At 57.3% G+C, this 20,036-nt stretch overlaps 2 protein-coding genes across 3 annotated transcripts; both read right to left on the reverse strand.

Annotated features, from left to right (window-relative positions):
- Positions 1 to 18: 18 nt before the first annotated feature.
- On the reverse strand, positions 19 to 7,400 carry MYBPH (myosin binding protein H). The gene is given in 13 exon segments (XM_060644157.3): positions 19 to 163; positions 165 to 278; positions 396 to 532; positions 1,772 to 1,931; positions 2,530 to 2,669; positions 2,864 to 2,955; positions 2,957 to 3,062; positions 3,426 to 3,518; positions 5,985 to 6,108; positions 6,111 to 6,157; positions 6,910 to 7,044; positions 7,162 to 7,192; positions 7,195 to 7,400. Coding segments are annotated over 13 exon segments (1,500 nt in total). The 5' UTR covers positions 7,372 to 7,400; the 3' UTR covers position 19.
- A 3,050-nt stretch (positions 7,401 to 10,450) lies between these two features.
- On the reverse strand, positions 10,451 to 18,968 carry CHI3L1 (chitinase 3 like 1). 2 transcript variants are annotated; one of them, XM_078440745.2, is made up of 10 exons: positions 18,815 to 18,968; positions 18,512 to 18,541; positions 17,373 to 17,574; positions 16,823 to 16,879; positions 16,053 to 16,203; positions 14,856 to 14,977; positions 13,434 to 13,557; positions 12,520 to 12,702; positions 11,346 to 11,462; positions 10,451 to 11,105 (listed from the first exon to the last, which is right to left on the reverse strand). In XM_078440745.2, exons 1-10 carry the CDS (start codon positions 18,837 to 18,839, stop codon positions 10,965 to 10,967), a joined length of 1,152 nt encoding a protein of 383 aa, XP_078296871.1. In that variant the 5' UTR covers positions 18,840 to 18,968; the 3' UTR covers positions 10,451 to 10,964. The 2 variants fall into 2 exon arrangements, with proteins under 2 accessions (XP_078296871.1, XP_078296870.1); XM_078440744.2 differs by having other exon boundaries at positions 18,785 to 18,967.
- Between the last annotated feature and the right edge of the window lie 1,068 nt (positions 18,969 to 20,036).

Raw genomic sequence — 20,036 nt, forward strand, 5'->3', positions numbered from 1 at the left:
TTCCAGCACCCAGCCTCATCTAGCCCAGCAGGAGAGGTGGTGGCTTCTCCTCTTCTCCTGTCCTTGGGGGGACCCTCCTCATAACCTTACCTTTGACCTCCAGCCGGCAGGCCACAGATGCCTCCCCTAGCACACTGATGGCCTTGCAGGTGTAGAGCCCGGAGATCAAAGGGGCTGGGCTTCCGGATCTCCAGGGTGCAGACACCTTGCTCAGAGAGGGTGTGGTATTTGGGGTCACCCTGGATGTCCATTTTGGTTTTCATCCAGATTATCTTGGGCTAGGGGAGCATCGAGAGCAGAGGAGGGCTGGGATGGGCGTTGAAGGAGCTGCCTGCGTAGATTCAAGCCACTGCCCCGCCCGCCCCCACCCCCACCAGGACATAGCAGGGCTTCACCTTGGGCAGTGCTCGGACCCTGCAGAAGAGCTGAGTGCTGTAGCCCGGGGTGGAGGTGTGGTCAGCCAGGGGCAGGGTAAACGAAGGGGCTTCTGAGAAGTCTTGCTCGACAAACCCTTTAGGCTTGGCAACGATATCTGGGTTCGGGAGAGAAAGGGGGGCAAATTCGAGGTTATAGGAGTAGACCTCTTAGAACTAACCCCATCCATTTTCCTAAAATAATCACGATAGCTTACACTTAGGTGGCTCATTTAATCTGCATCGTGTCCCTCTGCAAGCGTGAGTGTGTTATCCCCATTTGACAGATGGGAAACTGAGGCCTTCATGGATGCGTGTGTTGCCTGATATCACTTGGTAAGTCTGGGGTTTAAAGGGTAGAAAATTACACGAGGACCATGGCTCTCTGATCAGAGAGCTGCTGGTCTGGAGAAGGATCTTAGCATCACAAGGGCAGGCGACAAGCCATTTCATGGCTGCCATGGGATGAAGGAGCTCTGTGGCAGGATCCCAGGCTCCTGTGATCTTGGAAGCCAGGGGTGGCCAACGTGTGGGAACGTAGAGACCGAATGTCTCAAAGTGGCAGAGGAAAGCTGGGACCGTGGCTGGGCGGGTCAGCGAGGGGACCGAGAGGGGAATGAGCAGGAAGACTGGATAGAGGAGAAGCTCTTGGCTGAGGCTGGGGACCTACAACCCAGAGATACCATATTTCATTTCTGTTGGTCTTGGGAGACCTGACTGGCTTTCCTTTTTTAAACAAAAATTTCTTCCTAATTCTGTGTAGCTCGGGCCGGAGTTGAAAAGAGTGTGCCTTCCCAAGCCCACACAGACTCTGCATGGGGGTGGGGGGAGCTGGAGGTCACAGGGCGACAGGGAGAAAGGGCTTGGCATCTCACATTTGACTCAAGCAGGCCGGGTGCCTGTGTGGAGACAGTAAATACCCCCCTCTTTCTTATCCGTCTCTGTGGTGTTGTATCAGGGTTGCGAGGCTTGTGTTTTAGCAAACTCACTGGACAATACCCGCCCACGCGCACTGCCCTTCAGAGCAGTTCTCTTGGGACACTGCACATTAGCCCCAGTGACTGCTACGATGCCGGCAGCCACCAGCAACGGCAGAATAAGTGCACAGCCTCCCCAGGGGCGCATCTCGTCTGTTCCGATGTGTTTGTTAAAATCAATCAACTGCATGCATTTCTTTACAGCCGCTCGTGGGAATGCGTGAGTGTGTGCGGAGCTGTGGCAGGGGTGAGGAGAGGGAAGCCAACGTCCCGGCTCGCGGCCCCCACCAGAAGCCCGCAGGGAGGGACGCTGACACGCCAGGAAAGGCCGAGCCCGGCAGTCAGTCCTGGCTTGGTGTCTGCTCCCAGGCCCAGACCCACCTGCCTTCCGGATCCGGGCTGTCTCCTTGGTGACGGCGGCCAAGGTGCTGAGTCCACACAGGTTCTCCGAGAAGACCCGAAAGGAGTAGGCGTTTCCCACGATGAGGTCAGAGACGGTGCAGGTGGTCGGGTGGTAGCGCTCCAGCACCGTGAACCATTGCTGCGGGAACCCCAGCCCTGTCGTCCTCCCCTCTGACCCCTGCCCTTGCCCACCTGGCTCACCCTGCGGTCCCTTCCTCCGAGGGGCTCATTCCATGCCCTTTCCCTGGGGGCTGAACCATCCAGCTTTGGGAGAAGGGGTCCCTGGGTCACTCAGATGATCTCTCTGGGGTCCTCAGAGAATTCTGGATTTTTACCACTCCAGGGGTGGCCTGAGGACCTGCAAACTCACAGTCACCTCGGAACTCCTTGGAAGTGCAGGATCTCAGTCCCCACCCCAGAGCCACTGAGTTAAAAATCTGCATTTTAGCGAGATTCCCAGGTGATTCATAGGCGTAATTACATTTCCAGAAGCACTGCTCTAGACCTTGCAGGGCCTCAGAGAGTCACACACACACACACACACACACACACACACTCCTTGCAGTCTTCAGGAGGAAACTGAGGCCCAAGGAGGACAGGGATCTTGCTAAAAGCCACATGAGGAGTCAGGTTAGCGGCAGTTAGACTAGGACTTGGTCCCTGGACTCTTGGAGGGCTGGGCCTTCCTGGCCACCTTGGCCACTTCCCCCACCCCACTCGGCTCCAACAGGCCTCACCCCTGTCATTTTGTCTGCCTTCTGCACCACGTAGCCCAGGAGCTCTGTGTTGCCTGGGTCCTGGGGCGGTGTCCACTCAAGGGCAACGTCGTAGCCCCAGACGTCCAGGAGCCGGACGCTGCTGGGGGGCCCAGGTTTCTCTACGGGACCAGAGTGTGAAGAGGGAGTGAGGGGAGAAGGCTGGGCTTGCCACAACCCCCCCGCCCCCCAACTCCAGCCAGGATCTGGCTCCTGTCACAGTCTCTGGTCTGATCCCTTCAGCTGTCAGCTCTGGGGTAGGAGGTGGGGTATCTGGACCCCCAGCAAGTCAACCCTGCCTCCCCTGACCCCGTACCAACCACCAGGATGTCGATGGCTGCCCTGGCCTCCGAATCTTCGAGATGCACAGTGAGCTCGTAGCGGCCTGAGTCAGAGCTCTGGGCCGAGGACGGAGTCCTGGTCCCCAGTGCACACGTGCACTCGCTGGCTGTCCAGGGCGTGGCCACTGTGGGTCAAAGAGGCCTGAGGCTTGGGACTCCCCCGGAAGGGAGGAGCTTTCGGGGCGGGTGCAGGAGGCTCCAGCACCCCCATACCCACTCAAGTCCAGGGATCTCTGGAGCCGTGCCCAGGGGAAACGGCTTCATCAGCCCTTCCCAGGAACGGCACCAGAAGTTGGAGACACACGTGCTGCTCACAGCCTCGTTCTCCAGGTGTCCAGCCAGCCCTGGGACCACCCGCCCTGTCCACAGGCTGGAGAGTCGCAAGAGTGCCGTGTACGACAGAGGGAGGGTGAAGCTATCGTGGTGGGTCTTAGGCCAACCTTCATGGGGATCCTGACATCCCCTGGGCTTCTCTGACACATCTCAGGTGGGGGCCCTGATTTCCATCCAGGTCGTTATCCTGGGCAGGAGCCACACCTACCTGGAAGGGGATTTGCAGACTGACGGTCTCTCCCACCTGGCGGATGCAGGTCTGACGACGACGGCAGGGGACGCGGATCTTGGGGGCCTCTGCGTCAAAGCGAGAGTTTAGGCTTAGCCCAGCAATAGGGTTGCTGGTTGGAGGCTACTGTGGCGGGGGTAGGAGACAGCTGGTGAGGGTCACTGGCTGGGCAGGAGGGCTCCGAGGGGTGTTCTGGGGCTGCCTCCTTGGTGGGCAAGGCAAAGCTCACTGCTGGAGATCCATGGGCCCATATTCCCTAAGGTGCTTGGGGAATTGAGAACCAGGAGGTTCCAGGAGGGCAGGGCCTCCATGGTGTGAAACAGTAGGCATCCCGGGCACTCCCTTGGTGCCCTGACCTTGTCAGGCTGGGATTTGCCCTGCAGCCCAGGCATTCCTGGGCTCCAGATGGGTCCTGGCGGGCTCCTTGGCTCCCCCTAGTGGGGAATCAGGTGTGGCACCTGTTGGCCTTCATTCCCAGGAAAGGCGTCAATGCCATCTTCCTCCGAATCCAGCACCTTCCTTCCATTCCACACCAGCCATGGGCCTCCAGAGAAGCCCCTCTGAAATTGATTTGCTCACTTCTCTGTCTCGAGGCCACATGGGAGGATTAGGAGCTTTCCCTTCTTAAATGAGGCCGGAGCAGACATACCCCCTTCTTTCTCCGTCACCCCTCTCACTGCCTTTCAGTCTCACAATTGGGAAATCCTTCCTGAAATCTTATTTCAGTCCCATGCCAGGGCAGGGAGCCACCTTCCTGACCGTCACCTAATCAGGTGCAACCGCTAAAGCCACTGGGCATTCCAAGGGAGCCTGCAGCGGCCCCTGCCGTTGTACCCCCTGGGCGGGGCAGCAGTGGTGGTGGCCGGGGCCCCTCAGCAGGAAACAGGTGGCAGCAGTTGGTGGGTGGCACACAGGCTGGAAGGGGAGGAGATGGTGGGAAGGAACACTGTGTCTCCGTGGATTAGCTGTGCAGGCACTTGGCTCTGGGAGCCTAAGGAGCAGAATGCTCCAGGGGCAGCTGCAGGGGGCCAGGAATGCTTGGCAGCTCCAGGTGGCTAAGAAGGGACAGCTGAGCAGCTGAGGATTCTGGACAAGGGCCCCACCCTGCCCTGCCCAGGAGGAGGGCCTGGCTGGTCCCTCTTTGTTCACAGCCTCCCCTCCCTCTTCTCTCCAGGAAATCCCCTCCTCGCCTGCCAGAGGAATGTTAATGGAGTCGTGGGTGCTGAGTGTGGCTGGCTCCTTCAGTGCCGTCCGTGCCTTGGAGCAGAGGGCCCAGGACCCTGCACCCTCTCCGAGTCTGAGCTCCATGGGGCAGGTCCAGGACCCTCCCAGCCAGGAGGGCTTCCTGGCACCTCCAGGCTAGAGTCAACGTGTCCATACTGTGGCTGCTAGGGCAGGGCCTTGTCTCACACTCAGAGGATGGGAAGGTCCCAGAGAAGACTCCCTGATGCTTGGCCGCACGTGAACGGTCTTGTGTGGGAGTCAGGCTCTGGGATTGCCGCTATTGGGCTGGGTGACCTCGAGGGAGTCCCTGGGCTCCTTGGGACCTGCTTGGCTTAGATGGACCAGCCGTGACAGTCTAGGATTCTGATCTCACTAGCCCCGTGGCCCCACATCTCTTGGGCCTTGAAGTCGAGAAGTATTTCCTTGAATCCAAACTTGACCCCTCCTGTGGCTATGAAGCTCACTCCTTTTTGGAGGGCTTGTCCAGAACTGTGGGGGAACACTGTCCCCCTGTGGGTGTGGGGGAACAAGAAGGAAGGCCACCTGCTGGCCTGTGTCTCTCTTCACCCTGGGCCCTGGGCTGTCCCCAGAGACCTCGGATCAGACCAAATGACTCACTGCCATTAACAGACTGAAACCTGAGCAGCTCTGGGAGGGGAGCAAGGGTAGGCTTGAGGCTAATGCACCCTGCAAATAGAAATCTTAGCAAGGGGACAGCAGCTGGCCTCCTAGGTCCCCAGTACACCGCTGCCCTCTGGGGATGGAGAAAACTTCCCAGGCCTTCTGCAGGCTCTTGTCTTCCTCCCACTTCCTCCCACTTCAGGACACGGTGGGATAAGAGGCAAGCGAAGACTTCTCTCGGTTACAAAACCTTTGGGAAGATCTGGAACCCAGGCCATAGGACAAGAACAGAAAATGGGCAGAAAGTGAGCTTGCGTGGCCGCTGGAGGGGCTCAGATTAGATAGGAGGAAGAACAGGATGGCTCCTAGCATTGGGACCCTGAGGCAGGTGACTTGGGGAACTTGAGCTTTCAGTTCGGGGGGGTCAGGGAGCCCTTCCCCCCCAACGCTTGGGGGCTGGGCCACTCGGGGAAATAGCGTCTTTGACCTCCAGAGGCTTGCTGCTGAGGAACCTGGAACTTTCTTAAGGCAAGCTGGTGATAGCACGTGGCTTGTGCTCGTGAGGGTGGGATGGGGGGGGGGGAGAGGACGGTCCTGTTTCCTTGGCCTGATGGCCTCAGTTTTCCTACCCATTGGATGAGGTGCCTGGGAAGGGCTCGGGGAGCAGGAGACGAAAGGGTGGGCCTTACCGATCATCTTCTGGATGTGGACAGGCTGCTCTAGCACAGCTGGTGGGCCGGCCCCCGCAGAGCTCACTGCAGCCACATGCAGGAAGAATTGGTCTCCCGGAGCCAGGTTCCGCACAGTCGGTCGGCAAGGGTCACCATCATGGGCCGGGCATTCATGGGCACCCCCTCAGAGGCTGTGGAAAATGGGGAGCAGGCAAGGCCCCTGCTTCATGGCCATGGTCATCCTTCTCAGAGGGGCTTTCCTTTTCCCTGGTGATCTGGGGAAGCTGACCTCCCTCTCTGAGCCTCATTTCTTCCTTGCTCCCCTTCCCTGACTTGTCAAATGGCATCAAACACCCCTGGTGTTCGAGCCCTGGAATGGTGGCCAGAAAAGCCCAGAGAGGGTTGGACACACTTGCCACGTCATGCAGCAATGTAGGGGCAAAGGCAGAAGCCAGGCTGAACTTGGCCACCGTGGAGGTGAACGGCACAGAGGCAGCAGGAATTGGGCCATTGCCCTGGTCCCCGTTTCTCCTCACGGTCTCCTGCTCTCAACTGTCCCCTACTCCCAGCTTCTCTGGTCCCCACCTCCTGCTCGCCCTCCCCCAGCAGGGTCCTCTGCGACTCAGCATCTCCTTCCCTTCTCAGCAGAGCAGCAACCAAGGGACCCCTACCCTTCTATCTGATACTTGCTCAGAGGCTCTCTGGAGCTGGACGACAGGGGGTCTCCCGAGGTCATTTGGACAACCCCCCTGCCTCAGAGGTACATGGAGTGAGCACGAAGTGGTAGGTGAGTGGGTTAAGGGGACCACTTGCACTTCATCCTTCTGTATCTAGCCCCCCCCCCCCACCCCAGACTGGCCCAGCTGCAGGGTCTGGGGGCTTGTCCCTCCTACCCCCCAGCCCACCACCCCTGGGTGTACGCAGGGCTTAGCCCAGAGCTCACCTCCCTCTCGGCAGAGCTCTAGCACATAGCCCTGGAGCCCCAGCCGCCCTAGCCTCTCTGGGGGCTCCCAGCTCACGGTCACTGAGCTGTCGTTCACATTCTCCCCGGCCAGCAGCAGCGGGGCACCGGGGATGTCTGGGAGAGAAGTAGGGAGAGATGAAGAGGCCTGTGGCGGAGAGCTCTCCCCGCTCCCCTCCATTCCCTGCCATTCCCTCCCCGCTTCCCTCCTCCACCTGCCCCCTCTCTTGTCACCTTCATTTGGAGGTGCAGGTTTAGTGGCTGCGGGGGTGTGGGGGCCGGTGCCTGAGGGGCAGGCGCCTATGGTGCGGGAGCCTGCTCTTCCCCAGCAGGCTCCGATGCTGCCATTTTTCCAGAAGGCTCTGCGCTGGGTGCCTTGGCAGACTCAGAGGCGGTTTCCTCCGGACCACAGGCGGGGGCCTCCGAGGTGGCTTTTTCTGTCATTGCTGCGCCGGCTGAGGGGTCAGGCTGGAGTGTGCAGGGGTCAGCAGGGGTAGGTCTAGACCTCCAGGATGCCTGGGACACCTAGGCCCAGGCTTATATAGTCAGGGGCTGCCCCACCCCCGGCCAATGATGATTCCCAGCTGTGGGGTCAGGTCAGGTGGGAGGACTGGTGGGGTGGGGAGACGCCTAGGCCAGGAATAGCTCTGGGGGAGGAACTGCAGGGTCCCTTGAGGCGCGCACTACCTCGTCCATCGCTCTGATCGGACCTCGGCGGCCAGGGTGCTGGTGCCCGGATGGCAGGAGGGCACAGATGGGTGAGATGGGACGTTGCCTCTGGAGGTTGTGCCAGGGGTCAGGGCAGTGGGAACAAGAGCTCCCATCTGGAGAAGGAACCCAGATCGGGCATTGTGTTTGGCCTCTGTGGAGCCACTTGTACCCAGGGCTTCTCAACCTGGGTGCTGGGACCCAGACAGCCTGAAACAGCCCTCCCTGGGGAGCCCTGCCAGCTTTGCCCTGGTATTCCACACTCCCCTTGGCCTCACGTTCCCTGGGCCTTCTCACTTGTGCTGTGTGAGGCTGAGGGTTCTAGAGAGGGAAGGAACTGAGATGCCCAAGGTGGGGCTAGTTGGAGGAAAGTCTTCCAGAAATGGGACCCTGGGAAGGGGGTCGAAGGCTTCTGGCCACTGCTTCTGCTGGAGAGGCTGGAGAGGACACCGTCTCCGCGATCTCTGCTCGGGGCCTCAGTTTCCCCATGTAGTACAGAGAGCCCTGTGACAGTCCCCTAGCCCTTGGGAACGAGACAAAGTCACGAGGCAGAGCTGGAAGAGACCCTGGAGGAGGACAGCACTCTGAAACTTCTAGACTCTTGGCAGCAGGGCATGGGCACGGGCATTTGCAGTGGGGGCGATGAGGCAGCTGCAACCAAACGTCTAGTCATTGATTCGTCCAACCAATAAAACATTAAGACTGGTAAACATTTATTTAATAAGCCTGAAAATACCACGTGCCTGGGAGAAGGGAAGCAACAGGAACCGTCATGGCTCGTGGGAGCGGAGATCGAAGAAATCCCTTCGGAAAAAGCGAGACAGTATCTAGTAAAAGTAGACAATGGGCTTATCTGTGACCTGTAGTGACACCCCTGTAGTGACACCTTCACGCACGTACCCCCAGAGACACGCACGAAAACATTCACAGCAATCTTATTTGTAATAGCCTGCGCCTGGTGAAAACGGCTGTCCCTCAATAGCGGAATGCATCGCTATGACATCATCACACAGCATCACGGGGCTCAGGGGTGCGCCTGTAATCAATCCAAAATACGGAAGGAAATGAACAAACTTCAGCTGCGTGGACGATCTCACAGACATAATGGGGAACGAAAGGAGGAAGGCTCGCGGAACGGGGAGATCCCGTCCGCGTTCAGTTCAAAGGCAGGAAACGCCAGGCTCTCTTTCTCGAGGGGCTTCCGTAGGTGGTGAGGCCGCAGAGGAAAACAGGGGCAGTCAGAACAGGGGCTGCCTCGAGGCAGAGGGCCGGGGAGGTATGTGATGGTGGAGTTTCAGGAGCACTACTGAGGTCTCACTTCCTGTCCTGGGTGGTGGGTACGCAGGTTTTCACTAGTTACTAATTCTTTACATTAAACAAATACATTTTATGCACCCTTTAAAAATATTTTGTTTAATGTTCATTTATTTTTGAGAGAGAGAGAGAGAGGCAGAATGTGAGCAGGGGAGGGGCAGAGAGAGAGGGAAGCACAGAATCCGAAGCAGGCTCCAGGCTCTGAGCTGCCAGCACAGAGCCCGATGCAGGGCTTGAACTCAGAGACTGTGAGATCATGACCTGAGCTGAAGTCAGACGCTTAACTGACTGAGCTACCCAGGCACCCCTTATGCACTCTTTAGCATGTACGATATATCCCATAATTTAAAAATAAATACACGTGTCATTTATTTAGGGCCCTCAGCCATATGCGTGCTCTTCCCCTAGCCGGGGCTGGCCACACAGGAGTGGGGCCGCCTTTCACGGCTGGCTGTCTTCTTTGGGGAGTGGCAGCGGAGGGTCTGGAGAGCCTCGGGGTCCAGCCCTGCCTGGGTGCCTGTGACCTCTACCAGGTGACTCAGTGTCCTGCCAGGCAGGGGGCGGGCCCTGGAGACCCGATCCCCATCCCTGGCCTCTGACTCTGCAGCTATAAGTGAATGTGACTAACTCTGCAGGCCCCTGAGTCAGCCCTTCGGAGCCTGTCCCGGACTGGGGGAACGGTGGCTCTAGGAAGGAGGAGGGGGGTTGGCTGCCCTGGAAGGTTTTCAAAGACCCTTGTGTGAGGGGGTGGGCAAGGGGCAAGGATTGAGGGTGCCTGGCCCCCCTCTCCAGCGGTGAAATGCCAGGTAACCCCCTCCCCCCATTAACTCCGGCCAAGTTCTCATTTTCTTTGCCTTTAGCAGGGCTGTGACCTTGGGATCAGTTGCATTGGCCCAGCTCCAGCTCGTTCAGATTTGAAGGTGGCCAGTAGGTACTTCCTTCCCTATACCTCTAACCCGTGTCACAAACCACTAGGCCAAGTCACAAATAGTTCCCTCCAAACAGGAGGGAATCCACACATAATTCTCTTTGACTTTGGAGTGTACATCTGGACTCTTGGGTAGAAGGCATGCCTGGGGCCCTGGGAGTGCTGATGAGGGCATTTCTACCTCATAAAGGCTGGAAGACTGGCTTGTCTTCTGAGGCCATCACATCTCATCTATATTCCTATCCCATCTGCCTGCCACCTGCTGTCCCTGGTCAGCCTGAGCAGAGGAACCTTGGTCTCTGCTTGGGTTGAGGGCCGAGTGTGTCCTAAGAGGGGAAGACAATATTTGAACGGCCATCAGCCCTCTTGGGTTAAGTCCACAGCAGATAGATCTGCAGAGGCTGGCCTTCTTTGGGGACCCTCTGAAGCCCAGTGGAGGCCAGGGTAGCCTCACCTCCTACAAGCTCAGGGCCCCCAAGCCTGAAAGAAACGAATCCAGCCAGAAGAGATAGGGGAGGGGAGCCCAGGGAGGGTCCCACCGGGCCACAAAGAGAGACTGAAGCTGTACCAACACACCATTAAACTCTGGTGATTTATTGAGCAGCCGCTGTGCAATTAGGAAAGGGAAGTAGGAGGGGAGACATAACATTCCTGGGTGCAGGTTTCAAGTTGGGCTTCGCTGAGGGTGTAATTACTGTGGCCGCTCCTTTGAGAGTGACGTTTGGCTCCTCGGTGGTAGAGTTGGCCAAAATGGGGTCCTTTGGCAAGGAGGCTTGGGGGTAAGGGAGTTGAAGAAGTCCCCGTGTGTGGGGCTGGGGTCATTGAGCATTTTCATAAAGCAGCAGGTGTGTGCTGTCCCCGTGGCTTACGCTGTGCTGGCGCCCAGGCCTTACCTGCCCGTGGCCCTGCCTCTACCTGCTTGTCCACTAGAGCTGAGCTCAGATGGCTTCACTGTGGCTCTCTGCGTGGGGTCCAAGGGAGGGAGACTGAGGCTTAGTCGGGGACTCAGAAGGGTGGGCGATCCGGCTCCCGGCCGGCTGGAGCCAAGGGGAGGGGCAGCCCTGCCCCACCGTGTGCAGGACAAGGGCTAAGCCGCAGCGAGCGCATCCTTGATGGCAGTGGTGAGAGGGAAGGGCAGACCCCGGCCACAGAAGGACCCCCGGAAGTCATCCAGATCCACAGCCCACACCATGGCACCAGCCAGCTGCCTGCTCCTCAGGTACTGAACCTGGAAAGGAAGACCAGAGTGGGCAGAGCTGGGTTCCCTGGGCTAGGGTGTGTATGAAGGGAACGTGCCGCCTAGGCCCCTCCCCAGGGAAGAAAACAGCAGGGGCCTCAGACCTGACCGTCCCCCCCCCCCCACCTCAATAGCCCAGCTCCACCCTCAGTGCAGGTGACCTGACTCTGGCCGCTTGGAGAAGGGGTTCCCTCTCCCTCTTCATCCCGGGGCACGGCCTTGAGGACCTACCTTGTTTTTGACGCTCTCCTGGTCATCGTACCCCACCCACTGGTTGCCCTTGGTGGCATAGGGGACCTTCTGGACAGAGAGTCTATGGACCGCGGCTCCCTTGAGGAAGTCACAGATCTGAGCAGAAAACGGGGCAGGGGTGGCATGGGGAGCTGTGTGAGACTTCGCAGGTCACCGAGGAGATGCCATTCTCCAAATCTCTTTCAGCCTCTTGCTTCATCCTGCTGACTACATCTGTCCCCAGCACTGCCCGCCCCCCAGCTCAGATTGCAGTCTTCATGCAAATTTATGTAAAGCAGATGCAAATGCCCTATGGTTCTGTGGGTGCTGTAGCCTGAGGGCATTAAAGGGACTCTGGTTTGCTTCTGGTATTTTTTTAAATATACTTTATTGTCAAATTGGCGACCACACAGTGAGTACAGTGTGCTCTCGGTTTGGGGGGTAGATTCCCGTGATTCAGCGCTTACATGCAACACCCAGTGCTCGTCCCAACAACTGCCCTCCTCGATGCCCATCACCCACTTTCCCCTCTGCCCCCCCCTCCGATCCACCCTCAGTTTGTTCTCTGTATTTGAGTCTCTTATGGTTTGCCTCCCTCCCTCTCTGTTTGTAACTACTTTTTTTCCCCCTTCCTTTCCCCCATGGGATGCAAACTGGTGGAGCCGCTCTGGAAAACAGTGTGGAGGTTCCTCAAAAAATTAAAAATAGATCTACCCTATGACCCAGCAATAGCCCTGCTAAGAATTTACCCTAGGGATACAGGAGTGCTGATGCATAGGGGCACATGTACCCCAATGTTTATAGCAGCACTTTCAACACTAGTCAAATGATGGAAAGAGCCTGAATGTCCATCCACTGACGAATGGATAAAGAAGATGTGGTTTATAGATACGATGGGATACTGCTTGGCGATGAGAAAGAATGAAATCCGGCCACTTGCAGCAACGTGGATGGAACCGGAGGGTGTTATGCTGGGTGAAGTAAGTCAGTCAGAGAAAGACAGGTGTCGTATGTTTTCATTCAGATGTGGAACTTGCTTCTGGTATATCTTAAACGGGGATGTGGGAAATGATGGGTTGACACTAAGGACTGGCTCGAGGCGGGTGAGGTGAGAAGCTCACCTTCCCCAGGGCCTCTGGGAGTGTGGAGATCTTACCTTCTCCCTCGTGCATACCTCATAGTAGGCCAGGATCCCTTCCTCCTTGGTGAACTGGCCTGGTAATCCGGGCCCGGAGATTGGGGCTCCCACACCCGTCTTGGAGGAGGCCAGAGTGAAACTCCTCCCGAAGGCGGGGATGCCCATCACCAGCTTATTGGCTGGGGCCCCCAGCCTCAACATGTAGCCCACGGCGTACTCCTGGCAGGGGGGAGGAGGGGAGGGCATGAGCAGTTAGGGGAACTGGTAGTGCAGGACAGGTAAGATCATACAATTGTTGGTGCCGCCCTGACGGGCCGAGCTCCAGGTCTGCCTTGCATCTGGGATTCCCTTCCTTCCGGGAACTGATAATACCAGTCTAAAATGCATTTTGTAGGGACGCCTGGGTGGCTCGGTCTGCTGGGCACCTGACTCTTGGTTTCGGTTCAGTTCGTGATCTCACGGTTCCCGGGAGGGAGCCCCCGGTCAGCACTGCGCTGACGTCTCGGAGCCTGCTTGGGACTCTCTCTCCCTCTCTCTGCCTCTCCCCTGCTCATTCTCTCTCTCTCTCTCTCTCTCTCTCTCACACACACACACACACACACACACACACACAATACATAAACATTGAAAAATGCATTCTGTAGTTTCATTCTCAAAAAAATTGTCTTAGGTATAGGAAGGGATTATTACTATTTGGCAGCCAATCAGATGATCGGCTCAGGTCACACAGCAAGCGAAAGGCTGTTCTAGATTAGACTCCTGCCTCCTCCGTTCCGGAGCCGTGGAGAACTCACAGACTTCGCGCCTTAGTTTCCTCATCTGCAGAGTGGGCCCCATAACGCCTCCCTTGCAGGAATTCCTGAGGTGCACAGGCTTGGTGTGTGAGCCCTGGCAGGTGACAGGTGTCTGTGGTCCCTTCCTGGCTGGCCACCCTCCTTCCAGGCACTCACGACATTGTTGAATCTGTCAGCACTTTTATCCTCCGGGCCTCGGAATAGGGGGCTATGATGTCCTGTGGTCTGACGCCAGGCTCCGTGAAAGTCATAGCTCATAACGCTGATGAAGTCCAGGTGTCTGGGGAAGAGAGGTCAGAGGGCGAGGCAGGAAATTAGAAAGGCATCCATCAGCCCAGCGCGTCGTGAACAAGGGGAGGCAGGAGACAGGCCATTAACCCAAAGCCCCGTAGGGAACCTGTGATCCACTGTCCAGGCCGCGTGACCACTTCCCCTGGGCCGCGCCCCCGGGGGGTGGGCTCAGAGCCCCACAAGTGCATTTAAGGCAAGAATGGAACTCTTCTGTTATGCCCCCGGCACACATTTGGGAACTGGCTCTATCCTGCCTCCTGCCCTCCACGTCTGCCACGTTTATCTTAGTGAGAGCAGATTAAAAGCGGCATCGAGGGGCGCCTGGGTGGCTCAGTCGGTTAAAGCCTCCGACTTCAGCTCAGGCCATGATCTCGCGGTCCGTGAGTTCGAGCCCCGCGTCGGGCTCTGGGCTGATGGCTCAGAGCCTGGAGCCTGCTTCCGATTCTGTGTCTCCCTCTCTCTCTGCCCCTCCCCCGTTCACGCTCTGTCTCTCTCTGTCTCAAAAATAAATAAAACGTTAAAAAAAAAATTTTTTTTAAAGCGGCATCGACAGACAGCCTGGTGGGGACAGAGCTGGACCAAAGGACGCACTGGGGTGGGGAGGGAGGGTTACACGCACGTGGGTGAGAGGGACCACAGGTAGGTTGTGTGAATATGAGCCTCAGGTGTTCGGGGCAAATGGTTGAGAACCGCCTAGTTCCTACCTCCTAAACAATCAATGTAAACACTGCATCTACACCTCCCCAAATTCTACAGATTCTAAAAAGTCACAGTAAAGAACCTTCGTTCTTTATCCCCAGGTTTCTTAAGCTCCATGTCTTTGTTCCACTGCGACATCAGCCCCGCTGGGCAGTGAGCTGCTCATTCTCACATGCATCAGGGGGCAGGGGGAGGAGGAGGGATGCACAGAGCGGGGTCGCCCGTGTGTGTGCAAGCACACGGAGGCGGTGCAGAAAGGCACAGTTTTCTTGCCGCAGTCCGGCATCTCCAGTGACCAGCACTCTGTGGAGAAAAGCCTGGTGTGGAGGAAACGTCCCTCGGTGGCTGGCCGGTTGGCATATCATTTCCTACTTCCTTTTCCACAAATACCTTCATAGAAACTCTCCCAACTGGTTAGCACAATCCCCCCAGGGACTACTATGCCCCCATTTGACAGATGGGAAGACCGAGGCGCAGAGAGGGGAAGTGACTTGCTCAAGAGCACACATCAAATGTGTGGAGGAACGGGGACTAGAAATCCAGTCTTCTGACTTTATGAGGAGCGCTGGGGCGGCGCGGGGGACTCACGGGGATATCTGGGCGATGTCATAGCCGTTGTCGATGGCAACCTTCCCTGCAGACACGGCTGCGCTGAGCAGGAGCTGTCCTGCTCCCCTCTGGGCTTCCCTTGCAAACTCAGCCTTCATTTCCTGGTTGGGAGAGATGCAGGGGAGTGAAAGGGGCCCCGGCTGTGTGAGAGGGAGCCTGGTGAGAGAGACAGAGGTCCCTGAGCATGTCATTGGCTTTCCCCATCTGCTGGGCTCCCCAACCTGACAGGGCTTCAGTGGAAATGATAAAGCCACCAATTCACCTTGGGCTCCCCCATCCTTCTCCTAAAAAAACCTGTTTGGACCAATCACATCCCCACACCCCACACACACCCATCGACACTCAGTCGCTCCCTGTCCTAGAGGGACCATGAGGACAGACGGTGATCCTAGTTGGCCCACAGGTCAGGTTGGAAGAAATTTGCTTTGCGGTCTGTTTTGTTCAAGCCAGTACGTGAGATGACAAGATTGAAGTGGTCTTTAAATGTACATTTAGTGGTCTTTAAAATTAAAATTATATCGGTACTGTGGACAATTTATTTAAAAAATTTTTTTTGGTTAATGTTTATTCACTTTTTGAGAGACAGAGACAGAGTGTGAGCAGGGCACGGGGCAGAGAGAGAGAGGGAGACACAGAATCGGAAGCAGGCTCCGGGCTCCGAGCTGTCAGCACAGAGCCCGATGTGGGGCTTGAACCCATGAACTGTGAGATCATGACCCGAGCCGAAGTCGGACGCTTAACCGACTGAGACACCCAGGTGCCCCTTGTGGACAATTTATTTAGGTGATCACTCTGTCCCTGGGGTAGTGGAGATGCTTGGGCTGCTGTCAGATGTGGCCAAGTGTCCCCAGTGAGGGGCATGCTGGGTAATGGGCATCTGGGACCAAACAGTAGATGATGATGCCGCCCCACTAAGTGGGTGCCTGGCCTCCTGCCTCGGAGGACCCCAGCCCACCTCCCATCGTGTTAATAAGACGTCTTCCTTGCTGTGTAAGATCTTGGAGCACAGGCCAGTTCGTCTTTCCCATCCCAGGACCCCGTGGCCAGGAGGTGTCAGGCCCTCTCTGCCTGACCTCAGGAGGCCAGCAGCTAAAGACCACTCGCGCCCCTCTGCCGCCCCCTGGTGCCGGCTCAGGTCCCCAACGTCCCCACCCCTCTCCCCGACCCCACCAGTACCTTGACCAGGGTGGTGAAGTAGGGCTTGTCTCTCCGCCCAGGGTGGAGCCAGGCCAGGTCCAGCCCATCAAAGCCATGGGTTCGCAGAAATGGCGGCACCGACTTGATGAAAGTCCGACGACTCTGGGTCGTGGAGGCTATTTTGGAAAATCTAGGACCCAAATCACCCCAGTAGAGGGCTCAGTACCGACGTGCTGGGAGCCTTGGCCGTCGGGAGGGATTCTGAAGCATGTGCAGCCACGGGCCTGGGCCCCACAAGCTCTAGAAGGGCATGGCTGGGATGGGATCCCGCTCCAGGCAACTCAGAGACAGCTTCTGTAGTGTCATTTTCGAAAAAATTGTCATACGAGCCAAGCCACTTTGGAAAGGTCATAACCCGCACCTCAGTTTCCTCCTCCGTGAAGTGGGGATCCTGACCTTCTTTCACAGCGCTGCCGCGGGCATTTCCTGTGACTGTGGCTGGATGGGTTGCCCGACATGTAGCGATCACTCTTTACGTGGCAGCCAGTAGGGCCACGTCTCCCCTCCTTTTTAAGCCCTGCTCCAACCCTCCCCTCCCCAGGGAGTCCTCCCAGGCTGTCAGCACTCCGTGTGACCCTCTGCAGGGCCCTCTCCCTCTCTGGGCTCTGGTTTCTTGGCTATACATGGGGTGGGCGCCTGACAATCATTTAGGCCTAACCGGTCTGGAGCCCCCGTGACCCCGTAGAGTGGGTGGGGAGACCTACGCCTCCTCACCCCCATTCCATCAGCCTTTGGGGGATGGGTCTTACCTTTGAGAACCAAAGCTCCATCCGCCCACAGACAGAAGGGTCTTCAGGTTGGGGTTCCTGTGGGGAGCAGGGAGACGGGGGAGCCGGCGTGGAGTGAGGCTGTCACGACACTGGCTGGCCCCTGTTTGGGAGGCTGTCACAGGCTTCTAGCTTAGGTGGGATGCCTTTCCGACCCTGAGAATCAGGATTCTAAGAGGCATAGACCTTGCGGCAGTCACTCTGAGGTACACTGCCCATTTTTGTTCCCCTGAGTGGGGAAGCCGGGATATGGCAAAATAGAGTCATGAGTATTTTCCGTGCTTCCTGGAGAAGCACCCCCAGTGGGGGAGAGGGCTCCCCTCAGCCCGCCTTCCAGAGCCTGCCTCTGTCGTCGCCAGATATGGCCCAACACGTGCCCTCATCGCCTGCTCCCACGGAAGCCCAGGCCCTCCCACTCCCCACCCCGGGCCCCGGGGGCCCTCATCCATCCTCCTGAGCAGAGGCACCCTGCCCTGGGACCAGCCAGCCCCGCCCTACATCTCCCTCCTTTCCTGGCAGCCTGTGGCCCGACCTGTCCTTGAGCGTGTTCAGCGTGTCGTAGAGCGTGACATCATTCCACTCCCAGGTGTCGATCTCATCGTTGCTGATGTTGGCAAAGCTGTAGATGACGTGGGTGCAGAGGAAGGGGTCGATGGCATCTGGGAAGCAGCTCCCATCACCCTCCCGGTACTGGGACCAGCTGGTGTAGTAGCAGACCAGTTTGTACGCAGAACCTGAAGACGGAGCCCGGGGTGGCGCCCGAGCCAGGACTGAGCCAGGGGGCCTCTGGCTGAGCCCGGCGCCGAGCACCGATGGGGCACTGGGCGCTGGGGCCGAGATGTGAGCAAACTTAGAATTCTAAATGCAAGGGGCTGGTTCGGTTCCCTCTGCCTCTGATGAAAATGAGGCTGATTCTGAAAATGCTTTGAACAGATTAAATGCCGTGGATGAATATCCTGTAGACTTAGGACACGGCGCTGCGTGCACTGAGGGTAGGGGCTGGTGAATAAAGGTAAAATGGGGCTTGGTGCAAGTAAAGAAGGCTTCCTGGAGGCAGTGGCTTTGAAGGAGAGGAGGGACCCAGCCCAAGACGGCCGGTTCAGAAGACCCTGGCCCTCAGGGTGGAGCCTCGCAGATCCTGCAGCGTCGTTGATCGGGGCCGCTCTGGCCCGTTTCTTCTCTGCCTTCCTGTGGGAGTGTCCCTAACTTGTCACCCACCCAGAATGGAGGTCCCCAGGCCCCCTCAGCCTGTCCCCCAAACTGGGGCACAATCGCAATGGGCCAGGAAGTTCTTCTCCTCGTTCTAAGTCCTCCTGCTGCAGAGTAGGCCTTTTCTGCCCTCTTGGTTATGGAGGAAGAACCGTGGGCGCCACTCCCCCGTGCTGCTTACCGGGCCCATGGGTGGTGCTCACCAGGCCGTGAGTCCAGGCCTTCATCGGACCCGAGCCTTTGAAGGGTTTTTATTTTGAAAATTTTCCAATACACAGAAAAATACAGAAGAAGAGTGTAATAAACATCCATATGCTTATCACCTTGGTTTAACAAATGCTAATATTCCCGAGCCATTTGAATCACAGAAGACACTGGGAAAGGCTCCCCTCTGCCAAGACTTCATCCACATCACCCTCATCAGACCCCTGTCTCCCGTGACTTGAAAGAGGGGTTACTTACAGCTCTGGAGCAGCACCAGGACCGCAAAGCCTGAAGGGAAATCCAGAGTCAGACCCCCTGTGAGTACATCCTGCCCTTCCTTTCTGCTCACCTCCCCCCCCCCCCCAGGCAATCTAGGGGTTAACACCATTTGCCCTGGTGCCGCCTCCTCCTCTTCTTCCTCCTCCTCCTCCTCCTTCCCTCCCCCCCCCCCCCCCCCCCAGCAGGTAGGAGGCCAGCCTCTCTGTGCAGTGGCTCTGTGGGCTATCTCTGCCTCTCAGCCTGAAAACGCACAAGCAGAACAGCCTTGACCAGCCCAGAGACCTGTCTGAGCCGCCCTCAGAACCATCCTGGCTGCAGCAGAGAGGGGCACGGTGTGGCCAATTCCGGTGCCCTCAGCTCCTGATGTCCAGCTGCTTAGATAGGGCGTCTTCCCCACACCTCGCACTTCCTTTTTATATCTGTCCCACTCCACTCCCACGAGCTCCAAAACGTCTCATTTATGGGAACTGACCCGTGTGGAGGAAGAGGAACTACTGTGGCTGGGACTCGCAGGGGAGGAGCTCTGTGGGCTGCCAGAGGAAGATTGAGAAACCTTGGAGAGTTTTGAAAACTCGGGCCAGGTCTTCAGGAGGCATGTGCCACCCACTGGGGTGATGGTCTGGTGACTCCTGGGTCAGTGACCCAGCCTTATTCCCAGAGACCTGCCTCCCTTGCCTTCTGCCCACCGCACCCCACCCCACCCCCACCTTTCTGCCTGCAGTCTCCCAGCTTTCCTAGCAGCCTCTGCCCCTTTGCATCGCCAGCCCTCCGTCCAGGGCCCTGGCCGGGTGGAAACTGGGCACAGTGAGTTCTGTAACCCGCAGCGCCCCAAACAAGGCTGTAATTTCTTTTCTCCCCAGGTCAGCAGTATCCTGCCTGACCTGCTCCCCACGCAGGCTTTCTGTCTCCAAGCCTGTTTCCCACAGCCTGGCCTGTGAGTCAGGTGAGGCTCAGACAGCCTTTTAGCGATTGATGGGCTAATTTTTTTTTTAACTTTTATTTTAGAAGAGAGAGAGAGAGAACTCCCAAGCCGGGGAGGGGGCAGAAGGAGAGGCAGAGGAGAATCGCAGCAGGGAGCCCAACAACATGCTGATTATTTTCTAATGGAAAGCTGCAGAGGAGTGGGAAATTCCCTGGACTGCTCTCAGGCCTGCTGCTGTTTTGCTTTCCTTTTTGAAATTCCAGTTATAGGATTTGTTGCCAACCTGGGGCTGCAGTGAATTGCCACAGAGTTAATTCCCACAGTTCTGGATTTCCCCCCAGGAGCAGATCATTCCAGAAGATCGATAACCTCCATGATCTCTCTCAGTGATGCTCCTGAAACCCACACCTAATGATGTCACGCCCCACCACCCCCCCCCCCCAAGTCCTCCTGTGACTCCTTATTACTCTCAGGGTAAGAACAAAAAACTTCCTTTAAAAATGTTTTTTAATGTTTATTTATTTTCAGAAAGAGAGCACAAGCAGGGGCAGAGAGACAAAGACACAGAATCCAAAGCAGACT

The sequence above is a fragment of the Panthera onca genome, chromosome F1 (genome assembly GCF_046562875.1).
Source record: "Panthera onca isolate mPanOnc1 chromosome F1, mPanOnc1 haplotype 2, whole genome shotgun sequence".
Classification (NCBI taxonomy): Eukaryota; Metazoa; Chordata; class Mammalia; order Carnivora; family Felidae; genus Panthera; species Panthera onca.

Bases quoted from the DNA above. Each gene is read 5' to 3' on its own strand.
- CHI3L1 (XM_078440744.2), bottom strand. From the start codon at position 18,839: ATGGTTCTGAGGGCGGCTCAGACAGGTCTCTGGGCTGGTCAAGGCTGT. The intron at 18,542-18,784 runs GTGCGTTTTCAG...ATTTCCCTTCAG, and splicing joins TGGTCAAGGCTGTTCTGCTT to GCTTTGCGGTCCTGGTGCTG. The intron at 16,204-16,822 runs GTAAGACCCATC...TTTGGGTCCTAG, and splicing joins TGGAGCTTTGGTTCTCAAAG to ATTTTCCAAAATAGCCTCCA.